Here is a 22997-nt window from a genome sequence, read left to right on the forward strand (position 1 = left end):
CCGGTTTCAGGTGGTTTCGCTGGGAGTGACGTCACCATCCGATGCAGCGTCAGTGCCAGGGCCCCCCCCACGGCCCCTCCCACCGGCAGAGGGTGCGAGAGGAGGAGGGGCGGGGCCACGGAGGGGGCGGGGCCACGGAGGGGGCGGAGCCACGGGGCTGAGGCTTCCTGGGGGGGTGGACTCACAGGGAGGGGGCGTTGCTGTAAGGGGGGGGCATGGCTACACCGAGGGGGCGTGGCCTCGCGGGAGGAGGCGGGGCTTCCCGGGACTTCCCTCTGGGCGATGCCTGATCACGCAGAGAGTCTGCAGCAGCGCCGGGATCCCTCCTGACCCCCCCGCCCCGCCCCCAGCATGGACCCCCCGCCGGAAGACCCCCCATGTGAGTTTATTTATTTATTTATTTATGCATTTTTCTATAGCGCGGACTTTACCCAAAGGCGTCAGAGCGCTTCACAATAGGAACAGAAATGAAACATCATGAGAAACATTACACACTAAGAGATTACAAAAGCATACATTACGTTACATAAGGTAATAGTGACAATTGTGAGCAAACAAAATACATGAGGTGGTAAAAAGTGCACACGAGGAAACAGAGTATAATTAGAGGTATAGTCCTGCAAAAGGTGCTAGACACTCAGGCACAAGAACAAGCGTTACGTGGGCCCGGACCTGGAGGCAGCAGCACGCGGGTTTCAAAGAGGGCATTAACAGAGGGACAGGGCCCGGACCTGGAGGCAGCAGCACGCGGGTTTCAAAGAGGGCATTAACAGAGGGACAGGGCCCGGACCTGGAGGCAGCAGCACGCGGGTTTCAAAGAGGGCATTAACAGAGGGACAGGGCCCAAACCTGGAGGCAGCAGCACGCGGGTTTCAAAGAGGGCATTAACAGAGGGACAAGGCCCGGACCTGGAGGCAGCAGCACGTGGGCTTCAGAGAGGGCATTAACAGAGGGACAGGGCCCAAACCTGGAGGCAGCAGCACGCGGGTTTCAAAGAGGGCATTAACAGAGGGACAAGGCCCGGACCTGGAGGCAGCAGCACGTGGGCTTCAGAGAGGGCATTAACAGAGGGACAGGGCCCGGACCTGGAGGCAGCAGCACGCGGGTTTCAATGAGGGCATTAACTGAAGGACAGGGCCCAAACCTGGAGGCAGCAGCACGCAGGTTTCAAAGAGGGCATTAACAGAGGGACAGGGCCCAAACCTGGAGGCAGCAGCACGCGGGTTTCAATGAGGGCATTAACTGAATGATGGGGCCCGAACCTGGAGGCAGCAGCACGCGGGTTTCAAAGAGGGCATTAACAGAGGGACAGGGCCCGGACCTGGAGGCAGCAGCACGCGGGTTTCAATGAGGGCATTAACTGAATGATGGGGCCCGAACCTGGAGGCAGCAGCACGCGGGTTTCAAAGAGGGCATTAACAGAGGGACAGGGCCCGGACCTGGAGGCAGCAGCACGCGTGTTTCAATGAGGGCATTAACTGAATGATGGGGCCCGAACCTGGAGGCAGCAGCACGCGGGTTTCAAAGAGGGCATTAACAGAGGGACAGGGCCCGGACCTGGAGGCAGCAGCACGCGGGTTTCAATGAGGGCATTAACTGAATGATGGGGCCCGAACCTGGAGGCAGCAGCACGCGGGTTTCAAAGAGGGCATTAACAGAGGGACAGGGCCCGGACCTGGAGGCAGCAGCACGCGTGTTTCAATGAGGGCATTAACTGAATGATGGGGCCCGAACCTGGAGGCAGCAGCACGCGGGTTTCAAAGAGGGCATTAACAGAGGGACAGGGCCCGGACCTGGAGGCAGCAGCACGCGGGTTTCAATGAGGGCATTAACTGAATGATGGGGCCCGAACCTGGAGGCAGCAGCACGCGGGTTTCAAAGAGGGCATTAACAGAGGGACAGGGCCCAAACCTGGAGGCAGCAGCACGCGGGTTTCAATGAGGGCATTAACTGAATGATGGGGCCCGAACCTAGAGGCAGCAGCACGCGGGTTTCAAAGAGGGCATTAACAGAGGGACAGGGCCCGGACCTGGAGGCAGCAGCACGCGGGTTTCAATGAGGGCATTAACTGAATGATGGGGCCCGAACCTGGAGGCAGCAGCACGCGGGTTTCAAAGAGGGCATTAACAGAGGGACAGGGCCCAAACCTGGAGGCAGCAGCACGCGGGTTTCAATGAGGGCATTAACTGAATGATGGGGCCCGAACCTGGAGGCAGCAGCACGCGGGTTTCAAAGAGGGCATTAACAGAGGGACAGGGCCCAAACCTGGAGGCAGCAGCACGCGGGTTTCAATGAGGGCAGTAACTGAATGATGGGGCCCGAACCTGGAGGCAGCAGCACGCGGGTTTCAAAGAGGGCATTAACAGAGGGACAGGGCCCGGACCTGGAGGCAGCAGCACGCGGGTTTCAATGAGGGCATTAACTGAATGATGGGGCCCGAACCTGGAGGCAGCAGCACGCGGGTTTCAAAGAGGGCATTAACAGAGGGACAGGGCCCGGACCTGGAGGCAGCAGCACGCGGGTTTCAATGAGGGCATTAACTGAATGATGGGGCCCGAACCTGGAGGCAGCAGCACGCGGGTTTCAAAGAGGGCATTAACAGAGGGACAGGGCCCAAACCTGGAGGCAGCAGCACGCGGGTTTCAATGAGGGCATTAACTGAATGATGGGGCCCGAACCTAGAGGCAGCAGCACGCGGGTTTCAAAGAGGGCATTAACAGAGGGACAGGGCCCGGACCTGGAGGCAGCAGCACGCGGGTTTCAATGAGGGCATTAACTGAATGATGGGGCCCGAACCTGGAGGCAGCAGCACGCGGGTTTCAAAGAGGGCATTAACAGAGGGACAGGGCCCAAACCTGGAGGCAGCAGCACGCGGGTTTCAATGAGGGCATTAACTGAATGATGGGGCCCGAACCTGGAGGCAGCAGCACGCGGGTTTCAAAGAGGGCATTAACAGAGGGACAGGGCCCGGACCTGGAGGCAGCAGCACGCGGGTTTCAATGAGGGCATTAACTGAATGATGGGGCCCGAACCTGGAGGCAGCAGCACGCGGGTTTCAAAGAGGGCATTAACAGAGGGACAGGGCCCGGACCTGGAGGCAGCAGCACGTGGGTTTCAATGAGGGCATTAACTGAATGATGGGGCCCGAACCTGGAGGCAGCAGCACGCGGGTTTCAAAGAGGGCATTAACAGAGGGACAGGGCCCAAACCTGGAGGCAGCAGCACGCGGGTTTCAATGAGGGCATTAACTGAATGATGGGGCCCGAACCTGGAGGCAGCAGCACGCGGGTTTCAAAGAGGGCATTAACAGAGGGACAGGGCCCGGACCTGGAGGCAGCAGCACGCGGGTTTCAATGAGGGCATTAACTGAATGATGGGGCCCGAACCTGGAGGCAGCAGCACGTGGGTTTCAAAGAGGGCATTAACAGAGGGACAGGGCCCAAACCTGGAGGCAGCAGCACGCGGGTTTCATTGAGGGCATTAACTGAATGATGGGGCCCGAACCTGGAGGCAGCAGCACGCGGGTTTCAAAGAGGGCATTAACAGAGGGACAGGGCCCGGACCTGGAGGCAGCAGCACGCGGGTTTCAATGAGGGCATTAACTGAATGATGGGGCCCGAACCTGGAGGCAGCAGCACGTGGGTTTCAAAGAGGGCATTAACAGAGAGACAGGGCCCGGACCTGGAGGCAGCAGCACGCGGGTTTCAATGAGGGCATTAACTGAATGATGGGGCCCGAACCTGGAGGCAGCAGCACGTGGGTTTCAAAGAGGGCATTAACAGAGGGACAGGGCCCAAACCTGGAGGCAGCAGCACGCGGGGTTCAATGAGGGCATTAACTGAATGATGGGGCCCGAACCTGGAGGCAGCAGCACGTGGGTTTCAAAGAGGGCATTAACAGAGGGACAGGGCCCGGACCTGGAGGCAGCAGCACGCGGGTTTCAATGAGGGCATTAACTGAATGATGGGGCCCGAACCTGGAGGCAGCAGCACGCGGGTTTCAAAGAGGGCATTAACAGAGGGACAGGGCCCGGACCTGGAGGCAGCAGCACGCGGGTTTCAATGAGGGCATTAACTGAATGATGGGGCCCGAACCTGGAGGCAGCAGCACGTGGGTTTCAAAGAGGGCATTAACAGAGGGACAGGGCCCGGACCTGGAGGCAGCAGCACGCGGGTTTCAATGAGGGCATTAACTGAATGATGGGGCCCGAACCTGGAGGCAGCAGCACGTGGGTTTCAAAGAAGGCATTAACAGAGGGACAGGGCCCAAACCTGGAGGCAGCAGCACGCGGGTTTCAATGAGGGCATTAACTGAATGATGGGGCCCGAACCTGGAGGCAGCAGCACGTGGGTTTCAAAGAGGGCATTAACAGAGGCACAGGGCCCAAACCTGGAGGCAGCAGCACGCGGGTTTCAATGAGGGCATTAACTGAATGATGGGGCCCGAACCTGGAGGCAGCAGCACGCGGGTTTCAAAGAGGGCATTAACAGAGGGACAGGGCCCGGACCTGGAGGCAGCAGCACGCGGGTTTCAAAGAGGGCATTAACAGAGGGACAGGGCCCAAACCTGGAGGCAGCAGCACGCGGGTTTCAATGAGGGCATTAACTGAATGATGGGGCCCGAACCTGGAGGCAGCAGCACGCGGGTTTCAAAGAGGGCATTAACAGAGGGACAGGGCCCGGACCTGGAGGCAGCAGCACGCGGGTTTCAATGAGGGCATTAACTGAATGATGGGGCCCGAACCTGGAGGCAGCAGCACGTGGGTTTCAAAGAGGGCATTAACAGAGGGACAGGGCCCGGACCTGGAGGCAGCAGCACGCGGGTTTCAATGAGGGCATTAACTGAATGATGGGGCCCGAACCTGGAGGCAGCAGCACGTGGGTTTCAAAGAGGGCATTAACAGAGGGACAGGGCCCAAACCTGGAGGCAGCAGCACGCGGGTTTCAATGAGGGCATTAACTGAATGATGGGGCCCGAACCTGGAGGCAGCAGCACGCGGGTTTCAAAGAGGGCATTAACAGAGGGACAGGGCCCGGACCTGGAGGCAGCAGCACGCGGGTTTCAATGAGGGCATTAACTGAATGATGGGGCCCGAACCTGGAGGCAGCAGCACTTGGGTTTCAAAGAGGGCATTAACAGAGGGACAGGGCCCAAACCTGGAGGCAGCAGCACGCGGGTTTCAATGAGGGCATTAACTGAATGATTGGGCCCGAACCTGGAGGCAGCAGCACGCGGGTTTCAAAGAGGGCATTAACAGAGGGACAGGGCCCGGACCTGGAGGCAGCAGCACGCGGGTTTCAATGAGGGCATTAACTGAATGATGGGGCCCGAACCTGGAGGCAGCAGCACGTGGGTTTCAAAGAGGGCATTAACAGAGGGACAGGGCCCGGACCTGGAGGCAGCAGCACGCGGGTTTCAATGAGGGCATTAACTGAATGATGGGGCCCGAACCTGGAGGCAGCAGCACGTGGGTTTCAAAGAGGGCATTAACAGAGGGACAGGGCCCAAACCTGGAGGCAGCAGCACGCGGGTTTCAATGAGGGCATTAACTGAATGATGGGGCCCGAACCTGGAGGCAGCAGCACGTGGGTTTCAAAGAGGGCATTAACAGAGGGACAGGGCCCGGACCTGGAGGCAGCAGCACGCGGGTTTCAATGAGGGCATTAACTGAATGATGGGGCCCGAACCTGGAGGCAGCAGCACGCGGGTTTCAAAGAGGGCATTAACAGAGGGACAGGGCCCGGACCTGGAGGCAGCAGCACGCGGGTTTCAATGAGGGCATTAACTGAATGATGGGGCCCGAACCTGGAGGCAGCAGCACGTGGGTTTCAAAGAGGGCATTAACAGAGGGACAGGGCCCGGACCTGGAGGCAGCAGCACGCGGGTTTCAATGAGGGCATTAACTGAATGATGGGGCCCGAACCTGGAGGCAGCAGCACGTGGGTTTCAAAGAGGGTATTAACAGAGGGACAGGGCCCAAACCTGGAGGCAGCAGCACGCGGGTTTCAATGAGGGCATTAACTGAATGATGGGGCCCGAACCTGGAGGCAGCAGCACGTGGGTTTCAAAGAGGGCATTAACAGAGGGACAGGGCCCAAACCTGGAGGCAGCAGCACGCGGGTTTCAATGAGGGCATTAACTGAATGATGGGGCCCGAACCTGGAGGCAGCAGCACGCGGGTTTCAAAGAGGGCATTAACAGAGGGACAGGGCCCGGACCTGGAGGCAGCAGCACGCGGGTTTCAAAGAGGGCATTAACAGAGGGACAGGGCCCAAACCTGGAGGAGCAGCACGCGGGTTTCAATGAGGGCATTAACTGAATGATGGGGCCCGAACCTGGAGGCAGCAGCACGCGGGTTTCAAAGAGGGCATTAACAGAGGGACAGGGCCCGGACCTGGAGGCAGCAGCACGCGGGTTTCAATGAGGGCATTAACTGAATGATGGGGCCCGAACCTGGAGGCAGCAGCACGTGGGTTTCAAAGAGGGCATTAACAGAGGGACAGGGCCCGGACCTGGAGGCAGCAGCACGCGGGTTTCAATGAGGGCATTAACTGAATGATGGGGCCCGAACCTGGAGGCAGCAGCACGTGGGTTTCAAAGAGGGCATTAACAGAGGGACAGGGCCCAAACCTGGAGGCAGCAGCACGCGGGTTTCAATGAGGGCATTAACTGAATGATGGGGCCCGAACCTGGAGGCAGCAGCACGTGGGTTTCAAAGAGGGCATTAACAGAGGGACAGGGCCCGGACCTGGAGGCAGCAGCACGCGGGTTTCAATGAGGGCATTAACTGAATGATGGGGCCCGAACCTGGAGGCAGCAGCACGTGGGTTTCAAAGAGGGCATTAACAGAGGGACAGGGCCCGGACCTGGAGGCAGCAGCACGCGGGTTTCAATGAGGGCATTAACTGAATGATGGGGCCCGAACCTGGAGGCAGCAGCACGTGGGTTTCAAAGAGGGCATTAACAGAGGGACAGGGCCCGGACCTGGAGGCAGCAGCACGCGGGTTTCAATGAGGGCATTAACTGAATGATGGGGCCCGAACCTGGAGGCAGCAGCACGTGGGTTTCAAAGAGGGCATTAACAGAGGGACAGGGCCCGGACCTGGAGGCAGCAGCACGCGGGTTTCAATGAGGGCATTAACTGAATGATGGGGCCCGAACCTGGAGGCAGCAGCACGTGGGTTTCAAAGAGGGCATTAACAGAGGGACAGGGCCCGGACCTGGAGGCAGCAGCACGCGGGTTTCAATGAGGGCATTAACTGAATGATGGGGCCCGAACCTGGAGGCAGCAGCACGTGGGCTTCATAGAGGGCATTAACAGAGGGACAGGGCCCGGACCTGGAGGCAGCAGCACGCGGGTTTCAATGAGGGCATTAACTGAATGATGGGGCCCGAACCTGGAGGCAGCAGCACGTGGGTTTCAAAGAGGGCATTAACAGAGGGACAGGGCCCGGACCTGGAGGCAGCAGCATGCGGGTTTCAATGAGGGCATTAACTGAATGATGGGGCCCGAACCTGGAGGCAGCAGCACGTGGGTTTCAAAGAGGGCATTAACAGAGGGACAGGGCCCGGACCTGGAGGCAGCAGCACGCGGGTTTCAATGAGGGCATTAACTGAATGATGGGGCCCGGACCTGGAGGCAGCAGCACGTGGGTTTCAAAGAGGGCATTAACAGAGGGACAGGGCCCGGACCTGGAGGCAGCAGCACGCGGGTTTCAATGAGGGCATTAACTGAATGATGGGGCCCGGACCTGGAGGCAGCAGCACGTGGGTTTCAAAGAGGGCATTAACAGAGGGACAGGGCCCGGACCTGGAGGCAGCAGCACGCGGGTTTCAATGAGGGCATTAACTGAATGATGGGGCCCGAACCTGGAGGCAGCAGCACGTGGGCTTCATAGAGGGCATTAACAGAGGGACAGGGCCCGGACCTGGAGGCAGCAGCACGCGGGTTTCAATGAGGGCATTAACTGAATGATGGGGCCCAAACCTGGAGGCAGCAGCACGTGCGCTTCAGAAAGGGCATTAACAAAGGGACAGGGCCCGGACCTGGAGGCAGCAGCACGTGGGCTTTAGAGAGGGCATTAACAGAGGGACAGGGCCCGGACCTGGAGGCAGCAGCACGCGGGTTTCAATGAGGGCATTAACTGAATGATGGGGCCCGAACCTGGAGGCAGCAGCACGTGCGCTTCAGAAAGGGCATTAACAAAGGGACAGGGCCCGGACCTGGAGGCAGCAGCACGTGGGCTTCAGAGAGGGCATTAACAGAGGGACAGGGCCCGGACCTGGAGGCAGCAGCACGTGGGCTTCAGAGAGGGCATTAACAGAGGGACAGGGACCGGACCTGGAGGCAGCAGCACGTGGGCTTTAGAGAGGGCATTAACAGAGGGACAGGGCCCGGACCTGGAGGCAGCAGCACGCGGGTTTCAATGAGGGCATTAACTGAATGATGGGGCCCGAACCTGGAGGCAGCAGCACGTGCGCTTCAGAAAGGGCATTAACAAAGGGACAGGGCCCGGACCTGGAGGCAGCAGCACGTGGGCTTCAGAGAGGGCATTAACAGAGGGACAGGGCCCGGACCTGGAGGCAGAAGCACCTGGGCTTCAGAGAGGGCATTAACAGAGGGACAGGGCCCGGACCTGGAGACAGCAGCACGTGGGCTTCAGAGAGGGCATTAACTGAATGATGGGGCCCGAACCTGGAGACAGCAGCACGTGCGCTTCAGAGAGGGCATTAACAGAGGGACAGGGCCCGGACCTGGAGACAGCAGCACGTGGGCTTCAGAGAGGGCATTAACTGAATGATGGGGCCCGAACCTGGAGACAGCAGCACGTGCGCTTCATAGAGGGCATTAACAGAGGGACAGGGCCCGGACCTGGAGACAGCAGCACGTGGGCTTCAGAGAGGGCATTAACTGAATGATGGGGCCCGAACCTGGAGGCAGCAGCACGTGCGCTTCAGAAAGGGCATTAACAGAGGGACAGGGCCCGGACCTGGAGGCAGCAGCACGTGGGCTTCAGAGAGCGCATTAAAAGAGGGACAGGGCCCGGACCTGGAGGCAGCAGCACGGGGGCTTCAGAGAGGGCATTAACAGAGGGACAGGGCCCGGACCTAGAGGCAGCAGCACGTGGGCTTCAGAAAGGGCATTAACAGAGAGACAGGGCCCGGACCTTAAGGCAGCAGCACCTGGGCTTCAGAGAGGGCATTAACAGAGGGACAGGGCCCGGACCTGGAGACAGCAGCACGTGGGCTTCAGAGAGGGCATTATTGGAGGGACAGGGCCCGGACCTGGAGGCAGCAGCACGTGGGCTTCAGAGAGGGCATTAACTGAATGACGGGGCCCGGACCTGGAGACAGCAGCACGTGGGCTTCACAGAGGGCATTAACAGAGGGACAGGGCCCGGACCTGGAGGCAGCAGCACGTGGGCTTCAGAGAGGGCATTAACAGAGGGACAGTGCCCGGACCTGGAGGCAGCAGCACGTGGGCTTCAGAGAGGGCATTAACTGAATGACGGGGCCCGGACCTGGAGACAGCAGCACGTGGGTTTCAGAGAGGGCATTAACAGAGGGACAGGGCCCGGACCTGGAGGCAGCAGCACGTGGGCTTCAGAGAGGGCATTAACGGAGGGACAGGGCCCGGACCTGGAGGCAGCAGCACGTGGGCTTCATAGAGGGCATTAACAGAGGGACAGGGCCCGGACCTGGAGGCAGCAGCACGTGGGCTTCAGAGAGGGCATTAACTGAATGACGGAGCCCAAACCTGGAGACAGCAGCACGTGGGTTTCAGAGAGGGCATTAACAGAGAGACAGGGCCCGGACCTGGAGGCAGCAGCACGTGGGCTTCAGAGAGCGACAGGGCCCGGACCTGGAGGCAGCAGCACGTGGGCTTCAGAGAGGGCATTAACTGAATGACGGGGCCCGGACCTGGAGACAGCAGCACGTGGGCTTCATAGAGGGCATTAACAGAGGGACAGGGCCCGGACCTGGAGGCAGCAGCACGTGGGCTTCAGAGAGGGCATTAACTGAATGACGGAGCCCAAACCTGGAGACAGCAGCACGTGGGTTTCAGAGAGGGCATTAACAGAGGGACAGGGCCCGGACCTGGAGGCAGCAGCACGTGGGCTTCAGAGAGGGCATTAACAGAGGGACAGGGGGGCTTCAGAGAGGGCATTAACAGAGGGACAGGGCCCGGACCTGGAGGCAGCAGCACGTGGGCTTCAGAGAGGGCATTAACTGAATGACGGGGCCCGGACCTGGAGACAGCAGCACGTGGGCTTCATAGAGGGCATTAACAGAGGGACAGGGCCTAGACCTGGAGGCAGCAGCACGTGGGCTTCACAGAGGGCATTAACAGAGAGACAGGGCCCGGACCTTAAGGCAGCAGCACCTGGGCTTCAGAGAGGGCATTAACAGAGGGACAGGGCCCGGACCTGGAGACAGCAGCACGTGGGCTTCAGAGAGGGCATTATTGGAGGGACAGGGCCCGGACCTGGAGGCAGCAGCACGTGGGCTTCAGAGAGGGCATTAACTGAATGACGGGGCCCGGACCTGGAGACAGCAGCACGTGGGCTTCATAGAGGGCATTAACAGAGGGATAGGGCCCGGACCTGGAGGCAGCAGCACGTGGGCTTCAGCGAGGGCATTAACTGAATGACGGAGCCCAAACCTGGAGACAGCAGCACGTGGGCTTCAGAGAGGGCATTAACAGAGGGACAGGGCCCGGACCTGGAGACAGAAGCACGTGGGCTTCAGAGAGGGCATTAATGGAGGGACAGGGTCCGGACCTGGAGACAGCAGCACGTTGGCTTCAGAGAGGGCATTAACTGAATGACGGGGCCCGGACCTGGAGACAGCAGCACGTGGGCTTCAGAGAGGGCATTAACAGAGGGACAGGGCCCGGACCTGGAGGCAGCAGCACGTGGGCTTCAGAGAGGGCATTAACTGAATGACGGGGCCCGGACCTGGAGACAGCAGCACGTGGGCTTCATAGAGGGCATTAACAGAGGGACAGGGCCCGGACCTGGAGGCAGCAGCACGTGGGCTTCAGAGAGGGCATTAACAGAGAGACAGGTCCCGGACTTTAAGGCAGCAGCACCAGGGCTTCAGAGAGGGCATTAACAGAGGGACAGGGCCCGGACCTGGAGACAGCAGCACGTGGGCTTCAGAGAGGGCATTATTGGAGGGACAGGCCCGGACCTGGAGGCAGCAGCACGTGGGCTTCAGAGAGGGCATTAACTGAATGACGGGGCCCGGACCTGGAGACAGCAGCACGTGGGCTTCATAGAGGGCATTAACAGAGGGACAGGGCCCGGACCTGGAGGCAGCAGCACGTGGGCTTCAGAGAGGGCATTAACAGAGGGACAGGGCCCGGACCTGGAGACAGAAGCACATGGGCTTCAGAGAGGGCATTAATGGAGGGACAGGGTCCGGACCTGGAGACAGCAGCACGTTGGCTTCAGAGAGGGCATTAACAGAGGGACAGGGCCCGGACCTGGAGGCAGCAGCACGTGGGCTTCAGAGAGGGCATTAACTGAATGACAGGGCCCGGACCTGGAGACAGCAGCACGTGGGCTTCATAGAGGGCATTAACAGAGGGACAGGGCCCGGACCTGGAGGCAGCAGCACGTGGGGCTTCAGAGAGGGCATTAACTGAATGACGGAGCCCAAACCTGGAGACAGCAGCACGTGGGCTTCAGAGAGGGCATTAACAGAGGGACAGGGCCCGAACCTGGAGACAGAAGCACGTGGGCTTCAGAGAGGGCATTAATGGAGGGACAGGGTCCGGACCTGGAGACAGCAGCACGTTGGCTTCAGAGAGGGCATTAACAGAGGGACAGGGCCCAGACCTGGAGGCAGCAGCACGTGGGCTTCAGAGAGGGCATTAACAGAGGGACAGGGACCGGACCTGGAAACAGTAGCACGTGGGCTTCAGGGAGGGCATTAACTGAATGATGGGGACCGGACCTGGAGACAGCAGCAAGTGGGCTTCAGAGAGGGCATTAACTGAATGACGGGGCCCGGACCTTAAGGCAGCAGCACCTGGGCTTCAGAGAGGGCATTAACAGAGGGACAGGGCCCGGACCTGGAGACAGAAGCACGTGGGCTTCAGAGAGGGCATTAACAGAGGGACAGGGCCCGGACCTGGAGACAGCAGCACGTGGGCTCCATAGAGGGCATTAACAGAGGGACAGGGTCCGGACCTGGAGACAGCAGCACGTTGGCTTCAGAGAGGGCATTAACAGAGAGACAGGGCCCGGACCTTAAGGCAGCAGCACCTGGGCTTCAGAGAGGGCATTAACAGAGGGACAGGGCCCGGACCTGGAGACAGCAGCACGTGGGCTTCAGAGAGGGCATTAACAGAGGGACAGGGCCCGGACCTGGAGGCAGCAGCACGTGGGCTTCAGAGAGGGCATTAACTGAATGATGGGTCCCGGACCTGGAGGCAGCAGCACTTTGGCTTCAGAGAGGGCATTAACAGAGAGACAGGGCCCGGACCTTAAGGCAGCAGCACCTGGGCTTCAGAGAGGGCATTAACAGAGGGACAGGGCCCGGACCTGGAGACAGCAGCACGTGGGCTTCAGAGAGGGCATTAACAGAGAGACAGGGCCCGGACCTGGAGACAGCAGCACGTGGGCTTCAGAGAGGGCATTAACAGAGGGACAGGGCCCGGACCTGGAGACAGCAGCACCTGGGCTTCAGAGAGGGCATTAACAGAGAGACAGGGCCCGGACCTGGAGGCAGCAGCACCTGGGCTTCAGAGAGGGCATTAACAGAGGGACAGGCCCCGGACCTGGAGGCAGCAGCACGTGGGCTTCAGAGAGGGCATTAACAGAGGGACAGGGCCCGGACCTGGAGACAGTAGCACGTGGGCTTCAGAGAGGGCATTAACAGAGGGACAGGGCCCGGACCTGGAGGCAGCAGCACGTGGGCTTCATAGAGGGCATTAACAGAGAGACAGGGCCCGGACCTGGAGGCAGCAGCACGTGGGCTTCAGAGAGGGCATTAACTGAATGACGGAGCCCAAACCTGGAGACAGCAGCACGTGGGCTTCAGAGAGGGCATTAACAGAGGGACAGGGCCCGGACCTGGAGGCAGCAGCACGTGGGCTTCAGAGAGGGCATTAACTGAATGACGGAGCCCAAACCTGGAGACAGCAGCACGTGGGTTTCAGAGAGGGCATTAACAGAGGGACAGGGCCCGGACCTGGAGGCAGCAGCACGTGGGCTTCAGAGAGGGACAGGGCCCGGACCTGGAGGCAGCAGCACCTGGGCTTCAGAGAGGGCATTAACAGAGGGACAGGGCCCGGACCTGGAGGCAGCAGCACGTGGGCTTCAGAGAGGGCATTAACAGAGGGACAGGGCCCGGACCTGGAGACAGTAGCACGTGGGCTTCAGAGAGGGCATTAACAGAGGGACAGGGCCCGGACCTGGAGGCAGCAGCACGTGGGCTTCATAGAGGGCATTAACAGAGGGACAGGGCCCGGACCTGGAGGCAGCAGCACGTGGGCTTCAGAGAGGGCATTAACTGAATGACGGAGCCCAAACCTGGAGACAGCAGCACGTGGGCTTCAGAGAGGGCATTAACAGAGGGACAGGGCCCGGACCTGGAGACAGCAGCACGTGGGCTCCATAGAGGGCATTAACAGAGGGACAGGGTCCGGACCTGGAGACAGCAGCACCTGGGCTTCAGAGAGGGCATTAACAGAGGGACAGGGCCCGGACCTGGAGACAGAAGCACGTGGGCTTCAGAGAGGGCATTAACAGAGGGACAGGGCCCGGACCTGGAGACAGCAGCACGTGGGCTCCATAGAGGGCATTAACAGAGGGACAGGGTCCGGACCTGGAGACAGCAGCACCTGGGCTTCAGAGAGGGCATTAACAGAGGGACAGGGCCCGGACCTGGAGACAGAAGCACGTGGGCTTCAGAGAGGGCATTAACAGAGGGACAGGGCCCGGACCTGGAGACAGCAGCACGTGGGCTTCAGAGAGGGCATTAACAGAGGGACAGGGCCCGGACCTGGAGGCAGCAGCACGTGGGCTTCAGAGAGGGCATTAACTGAATGATGGGTCCCGGACCTGGAGGCAGCAGCACGTTGGCTTCAGAGAGGGCATTAACAGAGAGACAGGGCCCGGACCTTAAGGCAGCAGCACCTGGGCTTCAGAGAGGGCATTAACAGAGGGACAGGGCCCGGACCTGGAGACAGCAGCACGTGGGCTTCAGAGAGGGCATTAACAGAGAGACAGGGCCCGGACCTGGAGACAGCAGCACGTGGGCTTCAGAGAGGGCATTAACAGAGGGACAGGGCCCGGACCTGGAGACAGCAGCACGTGGGCTTCAGAGAGGGCATTAACAGAGGGACAGGGCCCGGACCTGGAGACAGCAGCACCTGGGCTTCAGAGAGGGCATTAACGGAGGGACAGGGCCCGGACCTGGAGGCAGCAGCACGTGGGCTTCAGAGAGGGCATTAACTGAATGATGGGGCCCGGACCTGGAGGCAGAAGCACGTGGGTTTCAGAGAGGGCATTAACTGAGGGACAGGGCCCGGACCTGGAGACAGCAGCACGTGGGCTTCAGAGAGGGCATTAACAGAGGGACAGGGCCCGGACCTGGAGGCAGAAGCACGTGGGCTTCAGAGAGGGCATTAACAGAGAGACAGGGCCCGGACCTGGAGGCAGCAGCACCTGGGCTTCAGAGAGGGCATTAACAGAGGGACAGGGCCCGGACCTGGAGGCAGCAGCACGTGGGCTTCAGAGAGGGCATTAACAGAGGGACAGGGCCCGGACCTGGAGACAGTAGCACGTGGGCTTCAGAGAGGGCATTAACAGAGGGACAGGGCCCGGACCTGGAGGCAGCAGCACGTGGGCTTCATAGAGGGCATTAACAGAGAGACAGGGCCCGGACCTGGAGACAGCAGCACGTGGGCTTCAGAGAGGGCATTAACAGAGGGACAGGGCCCGGACCTGGAGACAGCAGCACGTGGGCTTCAGAGAGGGCATTAACAGAGGGACAGGGCCCGGACCTGGAGGCAGCAGCACGTGGGCTTCAGAGAGGGCATTAACTGAATGATGGGTCCCGGACCTGGAGGCAGCAGCACTTTGGCTTCAGAGAGGGCATTAACAGAGAGACAGGGCCCGGACCTTAAGGCAGAAGCACGTGGGTTTCAGAGAGGGCATTAACTGAGGGACAGGGCCCGGACCTGGAGACAGCAGCACGTGGGCTTCAGAGAGGGCATTAACAGAGGGACAGGGCCCGGACCTGGAGGCAGAAGCACGTGGGCTTCAGAGAGGGCATTAACAGAGAGACAGGGCCCGACCTGGAGGCAGCAGCACCTGGGCTTCAGAGAGGGCATTAACAGAGGGACAGGGCCCGGACCTGGAGGCAGCAGCACGTGGGCTTCAGAGAGGGCATTAACAGAGGGACAGGGCCCGGACCTGGAGACAGTAGCACGTGGGCTTCAGAGAGGGCATTAACAGAGGGACAGGGCCCGGACCTGGAGGCAGCAGCACGTGGGCTTCATAGAGGGCATTAACAGAGAGACAGGGCCCGGACCTGGAGGCAGCAGCACGTGGGCTTCAGAGAGGGCATTAACTGAATGACGGAGCCCAAACCTGGAGACAGCAGCACGTGGGCTTCAGAGAGGGCATTAACAGAGGGACAGGGCCCGGACCTGGAGGCAGCAGCACGTGGGCTTCAGAGAGGGCATTAACTGAATGACGGAGCCCAAACCTGGAGACAGCAGCACGTGGGTTTCAGAGAGGGCATTAACAGAGGGACAGGGCCCGGACCTGGAGGCAGCAGCACGTGGGCTTCAGAGAGGGACAGGGCCCGGACCTGGAGGCAGCAGCACCTGGGCTTCAGAGAGGGCATTAACAGAGGGACAGGGCCCGGACCTGGAGGCAGCAGCACGTGGGCTTCAGATAGGGCATTACCAGAGGGACAGGGCCCGGACCTGGAGACAGTAGCACGTGGGCTTCAGAGAGGGCATTAACAGAGGGACAGGGCCCGGACCTGGAGGCAGCAGCACGTGGGCTTCATAGAGGGCATTAACAGAGGGACAGGGCCCGGACCTGGAGGCAGCAGCACGTGGGCTTCAGAGAGGGCATTAACTGAATGACGGAGCCCAAACCTGGAGACAGCAGCACGTGGGCTTCAGAGAGGGCATTAACAGAGGGACAGGGTCCGGACCTGGAGACAGCAGCACCTGGGCTTCAGAGAGGGCATTAACAGAGGGACACGCCCCGGACCTGGAGACAGAAGCACGTGGGCTACAGAGAGGGCATTAACAGAGGGACAGGGCCCGGACCTGGAGACAGCAGCACGTGGGCTCCATAGAGGGCATTAACAGAGGGACAGGGTCCGGACCTGGAGACAGCAGCACCTGGGCTTCAGAGAGGGCATTAACAGAGGGACAGGGCCCGGACCTGGAGACAGAAGCACGTGGGCTTCAGAGAGGGCATTAACAGAGGGACAGGGCCCGGACCTGGAGGCAGCAGCACGTGGGCTTCAGAGAGGGCATTAACTGAATGATGGGTCCCTGACCTGGAGGCAGCAGCACGTTGGCTTCAGAGAGGGCATTAACAGAGGGACAGGGCCCGGACCTGGAGACAGCAGCACGTGGGCTTCAGAGAGGGCATTAACAGAGAGACAGGGCCCGGACCTGGAGACAGCAGCACGTGGGCTTCAGAGAGGGCATTAACAGAGGGACAGGGCCCGGACCTGGAGACAGCAGCACGTGGGCTTCAGAGAGGGCATTAACAGAGGGACAGGGCCCGGACCTGGAGACAGCAGCACCTGGGCTTCAGAGAGGGCATTAACGGAGGGACAGGGCCCGGACCTGGAGGCAGCAGCACGTGGGCTTCAGAGAGGGCATTAACTGAATGATGGGGCCCGGACCTGGAGGCAGAAGCACGTGGGTTTCAGAGAGGGCATTAACTGAGGGACAGGGCCCGGACCTGGAGACAGCAGCACGTGGGCTTCATAGAGGGCATTAACAGAGGGACAGGGCCCGGACCTGGAGGCAGAAGCACGTGGGCTTCAGAGAGGGCATTAACAGAGAGACAGGGCCCGGACCTGGAGGCAGCAGCACCTGGGCTTCAGAGAGGGCATTAACAGAGGGACAGGGCCCGGACCTGGAGGCAGCAGCACGTGGGCTTCAGAGAGGGCATTAACTGAATGACGGAGCCCAAACCTGGAGACAGCAGCACGTGGGTTTCAGAGAGGGCATTAACAGAGGGACAGGGCCCGGACCTGGAGGCAGCAGCACGTGGGCTTCAGAGAGGGACAGGGCCCGGACCTGGAGGCAGCAGCACGTGGGCTTCAGAGAGGGCATTAACAGAGGGACAGGGCCCGGACCTGGAGACAGTAGCACGTGGGCTTCAGAGAGGGCATTAACAGAGGGACAGGGCCCGGACCTGGAGGCAGCAGCACGTGGGCTTCATAGAGGGCATTAACAGAGGGACAGGGCCCGGACCTGGAGGCAGCAGCACGTGGGCTTCAGAGAGGGCATTAACTGAATGACGGAGCCCAAACCTGGAGACAGCAGCACGTGGGCTTCAGAGAGGGCATTAACAGAGGGACAGGGCCCGGACCTGGAGACAGCAGCACGTGGGTTTCAGAGAGGGCATTAACAGAGGGACAGGGCCCGGACCTGGAGGCAGCAGCACGTGGGCTTCAGAGAGGGCATTAACAGAGGGACAGGGCCCGGACCTGGAGGCAGCAGCACGTGGGCTTCAGAGAGGGCATTAACTGAATGACGGGGCCCGGACCTGGAGACAGCAGCACGTGGGCTTCATAGAGGGCATTAACAGAGGGACAGGGCCCGGACCTGGAGGCAGCAGCACGTGGGCTTCAGAGAGGGCATTAACAGAGAGACAGGGCCCGGACCTTAAGGCCGCAGCACCTGGGCTTCAGAGAGGGCATTAACAGAGGGACAGGGCCAGGACCTGGAGACAGCAGCACGTGGGCTTCAGAGAGGGCATTATTGGAGGGACAGGGCCCGGACCTGGAGGCAGCAGCACGTGGGCTTCAGAGAGGGCATTAACTGAATGACGGGACCCGGACCTGGAGACAGCAGCACGTGGGCTTCATAGAGGGCATTAACAGAGGGACAGGGCCCGGACCTGGAGGCAGCAGCACGGGGGCTTCAGAGAGGGCATTAACTGAATGACGGAGCCCAAACCTGGAGACAGCAGCACGTGGGCTTCAGAGAGGGCATTAACAGAGGGACAGGGCCCGGACCTGGAGACAGAAGCACGTGGGCTTCAGAGAGGGCATTAATGGAGGGACAGGGTCCGGACCTGGAGACAGCAGCACGTTGGCTTCAGAGAGGGCATTAACAGAGGGACAGGGCCCGGACCTGGAGGCAGCAGCACGTGGGCTTCAGAGAGGGCATTAACTGAATGACGGGGCCCGGACCTGGAGACAGCAGCACGTGGGCTTCATAGAGGGCATTAACAGAGGGACAGGGCCCGGACCTGGAGGCAGCAGCACGTGGGCTTCAGAGAGGGCATTAACTGAATGACGGTGCCCAAACCTGGAGACAGCAGCACGTGGGCTTCAGAGAGGGCATTAACAGAGGGACAGGGCCCGGACCTGGAGACAGAAGCACGTGGGCTTCAGAGAGGGCATTAATGGAGGGACAGGGTCCGGACCTGGAGACAGCAGCACGTTGGCTTCAGAGAGGGCATTAACAGAGGGACAGGGCCCGGACCTGGAGGCAGCAGCACGTGGGCTTCAGAGAGGGCATTAACTGAATGACGGGGCCCGGACCTGGAGACAGCAGCACGTGGGCTTCATAGAGGGCATTAACAGAGGGACAGGGCCCGGACCTGGAGGCAGCAGCACGTGGGCTTCAGAGAGGGCATTAACAGAGGGACAGGGACCGGACCTGGAGACAGCAGGACGTGGGCTTCAGAGAGGGCATTAACAGAGGGACAGGGCCCGGACCTGGAAACAGCAGCACGTGGGCTTCAGGGAGGGCATTAACTGAATGATGGGGACCGGACCTGGAGACAGCAGCAAGTGGGCTTCAGAGAGGGCATTAACTGAATGACGGGGCCCGGACCTGGAGACAGCAGCAAGTGGGCTTCAGAGAGGGCATTAACAGAGGGACAGGGCCCGGACCTTAAGGCAGCAGCACCTGGGCTTCAGAGAGGGCATTAACAGAGGGACAGGGCCCGGACCTGGAGACAGCAGCACGTGGGCTTCAGAGAGGGCATTAACAGAGAGACAGGGCCCGGACCTTAAGGCAGCAGCACCTGGGCTTCAGAGAGGGCATTAACAGAGGGACAGGGCCCGGACCTGGAGACAGCAGCACGTGGGCTTCAGAGAGGGCATTAATGGAGGGACAGGGTCCGGACCTGGAGACAGCAGCACGTTGGCTTCAGAGAGGGCATTAACAGAGAGACAGGGCCCGGACCTTAAGGCAGCAGCACCTGGGCTTCAGAGAGGGCATTAACAGAGGGACAGGGCCCGGACCTGGAGACAGCAGCACGTGGGCTTCAGAGAGGGCATTAACAGAGAGACAGGGCCCGGACCTGGAGACAGCAGCACGTGGGCTTCAGAGAGTGCATTAACAGAGGGACAGGGCCCGGACCTGGAGACAGCAGCACGTGGGCTTCAGAGAGGGCATTAACAGAGGGACAGGGCCCGGACCTGGAGACAGCAGCACCTGGGCTTCAGAGAGGGCATTAACGGAGGGACAGGGCCCGGACCTGGAGGCAGCAGCACGTGGGCTTCAGAGAGGGCATTAACAGAGGGACAGGGCCCGGACCTGGAGGCAGAAGCACGTGGGCTTCAGAGAGGGCCTTAACAGAGAGACAGGGCCCAGACCTGGAGGCAGCAGCACCTGGGCTTCAGAGAGGGCATTAACAGAGGGACAGGGCCCGGACCTGGAGGCAGCAGCACGTGGGCTTCAGAGAGGGCATTAACAGAGGGACAGGGCCCGGACCTGGAGACAGTAGCACGTGGGCTTTAGAGAGGGCATTAACAGAGGGACAGGGCCCGGACCTGGAGGCAGCAGCACGTGGGCTTCATAGAGGGCATTAACAGAGGGACAGGGCCCGGACCTGGAGGCAGCAGCACGTGGGCTTCAGAGAGGGCATTAACTGAATGACGGAGCCCAAACCTGGAGACAGCAGCACGTGGGCTTCAGAGAGGGCATTAACAGAGGGACAGGGCCCGGACCTGGAGACAGAAGCACATGGGCTTCAGAGAGGGCATTAATGGAGGGACAGGGTCCGGACCTGGAGACAGCAGCACGTTGGCTTCAGAGAGGGCATTATTGGAGGGACAGGGCCCGGACCTGGAGGCAGCAGCACGTGGGCTTCAGAGAGGGCATTAACTGAATGACGGGGCCCGGACCTGGAGACAGCAGCACGTGGGCTTCAGAGAGGGCATTAATGGAGGGACAGGGTCCGGACCTGGAGACAGCAGCACGTTGGCTTCAGAGAGGGCATTAACAGAGGGACAGGGCCCGGACCTGGAGGCAGCAGCACGTGGGCTTCAGAGAGGGCATTAACTGAATGACGGGGCCGGACCTGGAGGCAGCAGCACGTGGGCTTCATAGAGGGCATTAACAGAGGGACAGGGCCCGGACCTGGAGACAGCAGCACGTGGGCTTCAGAGAGGGCATTAACTGAATGATGGGTCCCGGACCTGGAGACAGCAGCACGTGGGCTTCAGAGAGGGCATTAACAGAGGGACAGGGCCCGGACCTGGAGACAGCAGCACATGGGCTTCAGAGAGGGCATTAACAGAGGGACAGGGCCCGGACCTGGAGACAGAAGCACGTGGGCTTCAGAGAGGGCATTAACAGAGGGACAGGGACCGGACCTGGAGACAGCAGCACGTGGGCTTCAGAGAGGGCATTAACAGAGAGACAGGGCCCGGACCTTAAGGCAGCAGCACCTGGGCTTCAGAGAGGGCATTAACAGAGGGACATGGCCCGGACCTGGAGACAGCAGCACGTGGGCTTCAGAGAGGGCATTAACAGAGGGACAGGGCCCGGACCTGGGGCAGCAGCACGTGGGCTTCAGAGAGGGCATTAACAGAGGGACAGGGCCCGGACCTGAAGACAGCAGCACGTGGGCTTCAGAGAGGGCATTAACAGAGGGACAGGGCCCGGACCTGGAGACAGCAGCACGTGGGCTTCAGAGAGGGCATTAACAGAGGGACAGGGCCCGGACCTGGAGGCAGCAGCACGTGGGCTTCAGAGAGGGCATTAACAGAGGGACAGGGACCGGACCTGGAGACAGCAGCACGTGGGCTTCAGAGAGGGCATTAACAGAGGGACAGGGACCGGACCTGGAGGCAGCAGCACGTGGGCTTCAGAGAGGGCATTAACAGAGGGACAGGGACCGGACCTGGAGGCAGCAGCACGTGGGCTTCAGAGAGGGCATTAACTGAATGACGGAGCCCAAACCTGGAGACAGCAGCACGTGGTCTTCAGAGAGGGCATTAACAGAGGGACAGGGCCCGGACCTGGAGACAGCAGCACGTGGGCTTCAGAGAGGGCATTAACTGAATGACGGGGCCCGGACCTGGGGGCAGCAGCACGTGTGCTTCAGAGAGGGCATTAACAGAGGGACAGGGCCCGGACCTGGAGACAGCAGCACGTGTGCTTCAGAGAGGGCATTAACAGAGGGACAGGGCCCGGACCTGGAGACAGAAGCACGTGGGCTTCAGAAAGGGCATTAACAGAGGGACAAGGCCCGGACCTGGAGACAGCAGCACGTGGGCCTCATAGAGGGCATTAACAGAGGGACAGGGCCCGGACCTGGAGACAGAAGCAAGTGAGCTTCAGAGAGGGCATTAACAGAGGGACAGGGCCCGGACCTGGAGGCAGCAGCACGTGGGCTTCAGAGAGGGCATTAACTGAATGACGGGGCCCGGACCTGGAGACAGCAGCACGTTGGCTTCAGAGAGGGCATTAATGGAGGGACAGGGTCCGGACCTGGAGACAGCAGCACGTGGGCTTCAGAGAGGGCATTAACAGACGGACAGGGCCCGGATCTGGGGGCAGCAGCACGTGTGCTTCAGAGAGGGCATTAACAGAGGGACAGGGCCCGGACCTGGAGACAGCAGCACGTGGGCTTCAGAGAGGGCATTAACAGAGGGACAGGGCCCGGACCTGGAGGCAGCAGCACATGGGCTTCAGAGAGGGCATTAACTGAATGACGGGGCCCGGACCTGGAGACAGAAGCACGTGGGCCTCAGAGAGGGCATTAACAGAGGGACAGGGCCCGGACCTGGAGACAGCAGCACGTGGGCTTCAGAGAGGGCATTAACAGAGGGACAGGGCCCGGACCTGGAGGCAGCAGCACGTGGGCTCCATAGAGGGCATTAACAGAGGGACAGGGTCCGGACCTGGAGACAGCAGCACCTGGGCTTCAGAGAGGGCATTAACAGAGGGACAGGGCCCGGACCTGGAGACAGAAGCACGTGGGCTTCAGAGAGGGCATTAACAGAGGGACAGGGCCCGGACCTGGAGACAGCAGCACGTGGGCTTCAGAGAGGGCATTAACAGAGGGACAGGGCCCGGACCTGGAGGCAGCAGCACGTGGGCTTCAGAGAGGGCATTAACTGAATGATGGGTCCCGGACCTGGAGGCAGCAGCACGTTGGCTTCAGAGAGGGCATTAACAGAGAGACAGGGCCCGGACCTTAAGGCAGCAGCACCTGGGCTTCAGAGAGGGCATTAACAGAGGGACAGGGCCCGGACCTGGAGACAGCAGCACGTGGGCTTCAGAGAGGGCATTAACAGAGAGACAGGGCCCGGACCTGGAGACAGCAGCACGTGGGCTTCAGAGAGGGCATTAACAGAGGGACAGGGCCCGGACCTGGAGACAGCAGCACGTGGGCTTCAGAGAGGGCATTAACAGAGGGACAGGGCCCGGACCTGGAGACAGCAGCACCTGGGCTTCAGAGAGGGCATTAACGGAGGGACAGGGCCCGGACCTGGAGGCAGCAGCACGTGGGCTTCAGAGAGGGCATTAACTGAAT

The 22997-nt window shown here is 60.7% G+C and overlaps 1 protein-coding gene across 2 annotated transcripts in view; it reads left to right on the plus strand.

The window, feature by feature from the left end:
* Window positions 1–244: 244 nt before the first annotated feature.
* Window positions 245–22997, plus strand: part of LOC144784981 (NACHT, LRR and PYD domains-containing protein 3-like) — a 220492-nt gene continuing 197739 nt past the window's right edge. Inside the window, exon 1 of one of the 2 annotated variants that reach the window (XM_078664101.1) lies at window positions 245–379. In XM_078664101.1, coding sequence (XP_078520227.1) covers window positions 352–379 — 28 coding nt within the window. In that variant the 5' untranslated portion in view covers window positions 245–351. The remainder of the gene's footprint in view (window positions 380–22997) is intronic. The other variant, XM_078664102.1, reaches the window with a different exon arrangement.

Source organism: Lissotriton helveticus, chromosome 10 (genome assembly GCF_964261635.1).
Source record: "Lissotriton helveticus chromosome 10, aLisHel1.1, whole genome shotgun sequence".
In the NCBI taxonomy this organism is placed as follows: domain Eukaryota; kingdom Metazoa; phylum Chordata; class Amphibia; order Caudata; family Salamandridae; genus Lissotriton; species Lissotriton helveticus.